Consider the following 8,966-nt stretch of genomic DNA (forward strand, 5'->3'; position numbering starts at 1 on the left):
CTCTTCCTCACTTGCTGGAGACAAAACATCCCGTTAGACTGGTGCTCTCTTCTAGCACTGGACGGTGTTCAAGAGCATGCACGGGGGGGTATAACACTGCTCTAGCCAGTGTGTCCAAACTGCTGCTCACAGAGGTGGCTGTCCAGAGGTGACGTTATTCTGGCAACGCTGACTCAGTTCGGTTTCATTTCTAGCACCACGCTTTCAACAGCTCTTTTGACACGAAGCTGAATCATGGCGCATTTAACTAAGATGATTCCATGGCCATCTTAGTATTAGCTTGCTCTTACTTGATGCATTTAAGGCTAAAATACATGTAACTTTAACTGAATTCAGAGTGATTTGGAGTAGTGTCTATTTCTGTTTTAATCTCGCAGAGTAACCGACAACTAAATGTAGAGTTACAGTTAGCACCGATCTTAAATTCTCTCAATTTGGTATGCAAATGATTTAAAAATGGTCCAGCATGGGAACACATGACAGCTGCTTTAGCAATGGTGTTATTTCACATCTGCGACATCTGTAATAACTGTGGATGAGGTACACAGCTTAAGCCTTTTAAAGCTCAGTAAAGTCTAAGTGAAAGTGCCGGGTATTGTTTACAGTCATAACGATTTTTTTTTTTTAAATTCTATAAGCCGTTTATACTTTTCTAAATGTTTCTTTCTGAATCCCCCTGACACGCTTTGCTCTTACAGTAGATGCTCTTACAGTGGATGCTGCCAGGATGACATTAAAATGATGATGCACGGTAATTGAATTTTAAGTGGATGCTCACGTCAACTGAAAAAAGCAATTATGCAAGCTGTATAATCAGTCAAGTTGTAAAAAAAAAAAAAAAAAAAAAAGACGAAGAAGCCGGGAATCAGCAAAGGGAGCTGCAGCGTTAGGTGTCAGAGCTCGATCTATTCTGTGACTAACGTAATGGCTGCGCTTCCATGCAGCCACGGATAATAATAACAATGATAATGTTAAACGACAAGGAGTCAGAGAAAATCCTTGCTTCCTGACCATCTTCGCTCGAGGTGTCTCCCCTCATCCTTGTCACTTTTCTTGCCTCGTCCTTCTCTCTCCTTCCCTCTGTCTTTCCAGCCCAATCTCCAACGAGGTTGACAGACTCTGACGGGCTCTAATGAGAACACATTCCACTACAATAACTTCCTTATCCTGCACATTCACACTCACACACACACACTTACAGAGTCACATACAGTGAACCATGAACGTGCCAATTTGTACCTACAGATGCAGAATTACACGATTAAGAGTGCCCATTGTGGGTTTGGTTTTCAATTTATGCATCACAGGTCAGTGGCGTTCAGTGACCGGTAAAGGTGTCTGCAGAGGGCAGAGGGTGGTGAGAGAGTGTGAGCTGCGTGGTGTGTGGCCTCTGTGTACTTGGAGGCGTGTGTGTGTGTGTGCATGTTATGGCATTGTTAAGGGAATTATGCTGTATGACTTGTCATTGCACATTTGTATCACTGTGGCCTTGGTCCCACGATGAAACATTGATAGTCTCACAGTAGCATTCATTGCTTCTAAGAGAGAAATTTAAATTCTTCATGGGGCCTGGCACACTAGCCTTAGAATAAGGCAGTCAAGGTGCTTTTTTTATTTTATTTTAAGATGTTTGCTCTGACCCTGAAAATTCTGAGAATAAAAAAAAGAAAAACGTAAAAATCGGAACGTTAATAAGTCTTACATCACAAATCTGTCATATTTTCATGTAGAGATCTGGAAATTGAATCCACTTTTGTCATGTAAAATGAAGAATAACTATTTAATTGGCACCATTTCTAGGTCGGCAGCCTGACGTCAGGAAAATAGAGGTTAGCCAGGTTTGTGCAGTAGCTTAAATTTCCTTGAATGGCATCGCTTGTTTCAGCAAATCAACCATTAAAATGAGCTTAGGTTAGGATAGCAGAGCATTCTTTACCAAGCAGCACTGTGACGGTGGGAGCCCTGGCATCAGAAGTGATAATGCACAAGTGGATTCGTTTTTGTAAGCAAAGACAGGCTTTGTCCACGTTTTTCTGAAGGAGAAATGGCACACTTTACGGAAACTGGATCAGCTGTATCTGAAGCTAGATCAATACATCAAGCTGCAATAGAAAGATACAGAAATGCTAAATAAAGAACACAGCAGTCATTAAGTATTAAGTACTGCCAAAAGAAGGCTGTCTAGTAGTGTCTCGGAGGATGAGTAACGGTCTCTATACCGCCTCTCTGGAGGGTAAACAAGGCATCGGATGGGACAAGACACATAACCGTTTTCTACATGAAAGCAAAACCAATCCAATTTAATGATGAATCCAAGGTTGAGTCTTATGGCAGTAACAGAGAGGAGTGTAAAGGAGACAAACAGGGGAGATGATAGCACATGCGGGTGTGTTTTACCACTCAAGAGCTGAACACCTGCGTTAAATTAATCCACTCTGACGAAGGAGGCTCTCCGATTTGCATCTTTGTGGAGACGGACTCATGCTGAAGCCTGATAATGAGCGCTGACTCTCACCTAACCTCAACCCCATTCAAGATTTATGGGGGCACTTGAAGACGGACAGAGCAAAACATTCGTGCCATCACATGGAGGTCTCCTGAACACTGCGAAACCCGTTTGGGGATAACACGGGTTATCGGGTTACGTCAAGCTTTTGTGAGGTCTGTGCAGCTCTGGTGCTGCCGTCTTTAAAGCACAATGGAAATAAGAAATACAATTTTTGCAAGCTTTCCTTTAAATTATTAAGATGGCGGCATCATTGGTAATAAAACCTTTTTACATTAAATTCAAAACCAGTGCAGGAAATAGCTTCACCAGTGATCTCGGTGTATATCTTTTGCATACTTCATGTCGTATTATCACCAATTGCTACCATGAAAATGCCAAATCAACTTCATATAAATTTAATATAGGCAGCTCTGTCAAAGCCATGGGCCATTAGTTGGAGTAAAATATTTATATGCCGATAGGGTAAACAGTCTGTCTGGGTGTGATTCACGTCAGTGGACGGACAAACATTCACGCGCAGCACAGATGCCGCTTTGAAAGTTTGCACAAGCGGGCGTTTTACATTACGGCATTTAAGAGTGGCAAGTAGGAACTTTCTTATTATGCATGCTTTGTAATCAGGAGTGGAAAAGAAAGGGGACAGACTGTGAGGCGGGTGACTGAGTTGATGGAGGAAAAAAAAAATAGGCGATGAAAAGAGGCAAGGAAGGAGGAAAATGATTATAGTCAGATGATAAGAAGACTGAGGGAGCCAAGGGAGGGTTGACAGAATTAGAAATGCTTAGGGACGCAGAAAAGGGCAGGAGGTGAAGACTAAAAAAAAAAATGAAATGAAGAACCAGTGAACAAAGGGGGGGGGAGTAGGAGGAAGCAAAATGAATCATTGGCTAGTTAGGGATGAGACAGTTGGAAAAATGAAAAGAGCATGAGATGTTTTTTTTTTTTTTTTTTTCTGTATCTTTGAAAAAAAAGGGGAGGTAAATACAGGTGCAAAGAGCAATAAAAGGCCAGAAGAAGAAATGGGGACGAGGGGGATTCACTGAAAATGAAACCAGTGCAATAGAGCAATACATTTTTATTTGACTTTTTTTTTTGAAAAGAGCACGGGGAAGCAAGCAATTTAGATAAAGGGTTACAGACCAGGAGAGAGACATGGCAGCGCAATTAGCAGCTAGACCTTGTTTCCTCTGATTCACTTGTCACAATACATGATTTATCTACCACCCTGGACACACACACACACCCAAAACACAACCAGGTGCACACATAAAGTAGACACACTCGGGCCAAACATAGCTACACAGCAGCTACTCTAATCTCAGCCAACACCAGTCTGCTTCATCTAACCTTAATCCCATCATTACCACCTCCTAATGGGAGCCATCTCTCATACACACACACACAAAAACACACAGAAATACGCACAGGATTGGCAATAGATTTACCTGTGAGTTGGATAATGGGTCGGCTTCTGATAAATGACAATATTTTTGACCAGGTACTAAAGCGCTGCCTCATTTCCTACCCAATTAAAAATAAATAAATGCTGCCTCTAATGGAGGATTCATTTAGTTTGTAACTAGTTAAAAACAATGGGAAGATTTAGGAATGGTTTAAACTAGCATGAGAAACATTTGTGTTGGCAGCCGGGTGCGTATCGTCACCCGGTTTCAAATATCATCACCTGGTTTCACTCGGAATAAAATGAATTAGTGGAGAACATTAGAGGCCGACTCATGGCCCTGGAGGTGAAGGCAGCCTGATGTCGATGTCAAATGGCCTGGCAAGCTTAATGAGATGAGAAAAGGCTAATCTGATTCCACATCAGACAGGCTCTAGGGGCATCCCATTTAGCCACCCACGGTGTCACTAACATACTGACTTAAAGACACATCCCTTACTTTTCACACGCCGGTGCCGAGGCTGTTAAAACTCCCAACCCACGGCGACACCAAGAAAGGCAACGTTGCAGGGGCAATGAGGGTAAACTGAACTCTTCTCATTTAGAAACACTGTACAGCCATGGCAGATATCTGTGTGTGCCAAATATACTTCAACCACAGTGTATTTGTAAACACAAATAAAACGTATGAAAATTGTGGAATGAAAATAATAAAGTCACAGTGATGCCAAGAGCCAACAGGGGTAACCCACTTTTCTTCAGCTGTATGTACACAATGGTTGTCTTTACACTGTAGGTGAATCTTTACTCTGATATATAGTGGATATATATATATATATATATATAAATATATAAACGTAAATGTAATTGTAAACTTTGTATTCCACTCCATTGTTTTTGATCCTCTCATAGGATCTGTGTCTGCAACAGGGTGCAACATAGGGCTCCTGTCTCTAACCAGCTGTGCAGCCTTCTCCAGTGGCACCCCCTTCCTGCCCGGCTCAGTAGAGCCCTTCAAATACAAATGTAAACTGTTTAGTCTCAACCTTCCGTTAGTGACTTACCCTTGATCACTTCTGGCATTGTACCTGTTAACATGATTGCCCAGGCAGGAAAGTCCGAGTCAATCTATTCTGCCTTGTACTTTCGGTGTAATCTGCGTCGTCCTGCCGATGAGACCACTTTAAACTTTCAGAAAATCACTACATCTCTCTAACTTGTTTACTGTACCTCGAGCATCTGAGCATCCAAGCAGTGCTCTTATCTTGCTCTCTTTCCCTCGGCACCTATTTATCCTTTCCCGTCTTCTCCTCTCACTCAGGCTTCCCTTTGCTGGGTCATTAGTCATCCTGGAACGTCTCTCTCTGTCTCTCCGAGCTGCCTGTGCCTCGCTCCAGATGTTTTGAATACGGATCTCTGTCCTCCCGGACACCCGGCTGATTCTCTTCCAAGTGAGCACATCTGTGTCTCTCGCCCTCTTCTAAGTTCACTTTGCCAAATTCTTGTATTTTGTCTCCGGTTTGCTTGTGTGGTCCATCCTCTTTTTAGATCATCACAGGTCATGAAGAGTACCATCTGGAAGGATCAGTCACATGACCACTGTGACATGGTCATGTGACTGATCCTTCCAGATGGTACTCTTCATACATGCACATATGAATACTTGATTAATCATCGTGATTGTCCATGTTGTAATTCTTTTGTGTTGTTTTTTTGTGATACATTCTAAATACATTCCATAATTCATGGAACCAGATCTACAAAAGTCAGTTAATGGTCTGTGCTAATATAAAGCTTTTCCACCTTAGGTGTAATCAAGTGCTTTATAGTGTTTCTCTTTACCCATGAATGACAGTAGAGCTGACGAGCAAAGTGTCTTTCATTAAGACACTTCTGATTGTGGGGCTTGAGGTTTAGTCCCTGGCCTCTCCACAATGCCGGACAACCCACTCTACCAGCCAACAGCCGCGAACGTGCGAAATGCGTGGCGATAGAAGTGTGTTTTCCTCCTCTGTTTGCCGTCCACACTGTACACATACACAGGAGAGTTTTTAGTGCATACTTGCAGGGCTCGGCGGGTCAACCAGCCCATCGACCTTTCCCGAGCGAGGGTGTTTGCCACAGTAAGCTGAAAATAAATTTTTATGCCACAGCCCATTGGTCACAATGACACTGCCTTGCTCCTCTGAGTGTTTAACATCTCGTCGCTGAGGGGGGACAAAGTCAGAGCCGCTGGTCCGATTCACCGTTCTGTTAGATGATTCTCCTTCTCTCTCACACGTTTGTATATGTGTGAGAGTTAGCAAAATATAAATTTAACCTGCACTACTTACAGAAGAACTTCACACTTGACAGTGACCTTATCTTTATTTTTGCTTTTGAAACTAAATAACCAATGGGACTTCCAACTTTGCAGTAGTTAAGTCATCTAAAATGTAACCTTTAATAGGCACTGACTATCTTCTTACTCCAGCTACAGTGAGGCTGGCCCCAGTCAGACCTTTTAACTATGAGGAGCAGTAGGCCTTAAGACTTCCATAAACGGATCGATAAAGTTTTCTAAAGTGTTGCCACTATGACACGTTATCTCTGTCTCTAATTACCAGCAGCTTTGTGCCAGAGAGGGAGGAAAAAGAGAAGAAAAAAAAACACGCCCAACCACTCTCCTCTAACTCTCCTCATTTCTTTTTGTCTTCTGTCAGACTCGCTGACACGCAGACACACGCACGGCTGCACACGCCAGCACAAACGGTATCTTCTCTCCGTTGTTGTCTGTCAGAAAGGGATGATTAATGAGCCGCGTCCCCGGACACATCCATCCAGGACCGGAGAAGCCCCGGCGTTCACCGGGGGGAATCAGTCACACTGAACTCTCGCAGTACCGGGCTCAGTCACCCTCAGCCACATCGTAATGCCACCGAAGCAAGCGTGGATAATCCTAGGAAGACAAACTATAACGGGTGTATTTGATAATAGTGGGGCAGATTATACCTTGAAACATCAGGCAGTGGTGAGCAAATGAAACACATGAAATTCCTTTGTAAAACGTATGTGTAACAAAGGTACAACACCAGCCAACAAACTCCCATGACTATTTTTTTTTTAAATCAATAACAGGATATAGTTATAGAAAAGGCAAAAAAAAAAAGGGGGGGGGGGGGTGATCCACTGATCCACTCTGATGGTCTTCAGCCTAAGTATGTCCGAACCAATAATTAACGGAAGTTTAATAAAAATAATCAGAACACCAATAAAAACAGGCCACCCACAACACACTGTACAAACAAGGATGAAATGTTGAAGCCTTCACTTTGCCTGTGGGTCACAGCGAATATTCAACACAATCAATTAGAACCGACTTCCTCTTACAAGTTTGGATTCTCTAAAATCTCTATTCATGAATGACTTTTGGGACAAATGGAATGCAGTACTTTGACAACAAAGTTATTGTTCTTATGTGAAACTGATCTAAAAGAGAGAGAAAAGAGAGAAACACGGAAATGGCTGAAAAACATGTCCAAAGTGTTCTCTTCTCAAGTGCAGTCTGATCGAGACTGCACCAAAACCAGAAAAACCACAAACACGCTGAAATGTCACTCAGTAATCCGACCGTTTTCCGGAATCACTGAAAACTCAGAAATAAGAATCCCCGCCGGTCGCAAAAACCCCGTGCGCTAAAATCAGCGAAGCAGAGATCCCGAAGAGTTAACACGTGTAGCTCTAAACTCAGAAGGTAACCCCTGCTCCCTCTACGTTCACCTGCGCAGTTCGGCGGCACCACCACCACCACCACCGTAGCCTTGCAGTCTCTACCTGTACTGCTCCAGAGACAGGCTCGGACTGCTTCCCGCCCATATCCAGTCTCTCCCGATGAGCCCTCCAGAGACACGTCAAGAGAATTGTAAATAACTTACGGGTTGTTGGGAGAGCTCCGTGTGCACCGCTGACATGGGAGAAAATCCACAAAACGAGCGGCGATAAAAACATCAATCCCCGGGCAGGACGGTGCCGGCGCATCTTCACGGCTGGTGCGAGCTCAGAATGGGAGAGGGGACGCACAGCTGAGTGGCGGTAACGCCAGTCGTTCTGTCAGCGTTGCTTCGCAGTTGAGGACTGGCGGAGAGGAGGCTCGCTGCACGGACTCTCTCTCTCTCTCTCTCGATCTTCCCTCTCCCTCTCCCTGTTTCTGTCTCTCCAATAAAGAGATGATGTAAGGATCGCGCAGACAAACAGGCTGCCCTGCGCTTGCGAACGGAACGCTCTATCCCCTGCAGCTCTCTCGCTATTCGCCTCCCTATTGACTTCAAATAAACAAAAACAACAACACGCGAAAGACGAGAACGACTGTGTGGGAATATAGTCTACAGTGCAGGCTCCAGTAGTTCAGGGAAGCGTGACAGTGCGCGTCTCAAATCCACTGAAGTAATTTCCCCTGTCCAGCACTACGACGCGCTGTCCGTGGTGCTGAACTTATCCCGGTCTTTCTGGCTCCCCCTCTCTCCTTTCCGTTTCTTATAGCCAGACAGTGCCCCCCTCCTTCTCTACGCGGTGGTGGCATGTATGCCCGCACATCGCACCAAAAGCTCTGACAAAAATCCTACACGACCTCCAGCCGATGTACGCCTTTGCGTCCCCTCTGCCGTCTTCGATGCGCCCGCTTTCCCCCCCGAAGAACACGTTTTCCGTGTGCGCAGTAATAGAGATTAATTATCAAGCACTTCTAAAGAGTTCTGCCATTCTCACATTAGTTTCACTCGGGGAAAAGGGATGTGCCAGAGATGGGTAGTGGAGGGAATAGTTCGACGCTAAACCAACAATTACCTAAATTATTGGCTAAATTGAACAAACTCAACCAGAAAACAGACTTAATTCAAACTGGAGCCAAACGTTAAAAAACAAAAACATTAATCTTCAGTAAATTTGCAATAAACGGGTAGATGCCTTAGGAAGTTATTTTCATACGCCGCATTTAAGAGAAATCTATTTCAAATAATAATGAAGGAGCAGTTAAAACAAAGACAATTCATTTAACATTTGAAATAGTTGCGACACACT

The 8,966-nt window shown here is 43.8% G+C and overlaps 1 protein-coding gene across 2 annotated transcripts in view; it reads right to left on the reverse strand.

Moving 5' to 3' along the window:
* Window positions 1–8,554, reverse strand: part of cntnap2a (contactin associated protein 2a) — a 319,293-nt gene extending 310,739 nt beyond the window's left edge. Inside the window, exon 1 of one of the 2 annotated variants that reach the window (XM_047568711.1) lies at window positions 7,826–8,554. In XM_047568711.1, coding sequence (XP_047424667.1) covers window positions 7,826–7,928 — 103 coding nt within the window. In that variant the 5' untranslated portion in view covers window positions 7,929–8,554. The remainder of the gene's footprint in view (window positions 1–7,825) is intronic. The other variant, XM_047568712.1, reaches the window with a different exon arrangement.
* Between the last annotated feature and the right edge of the window lie 412 nt (window positions 8,555–8,966).

Source organism: Mugil cephalus, chromosome 18 (assembly GCF_022458985.1).
Source record: "Mugil cephalus isolate CIBA_MC_2020 chromosome 18, CIBA_Mcephalus_1.1, whole genome shotgun sequence".
Classification (NCBI taxonomy): Eukaryota; Metazoa; Chordata; class Actinopteri; order Mugiliformes; family Mugilidae; genus Mugil; species Mugil cephalus.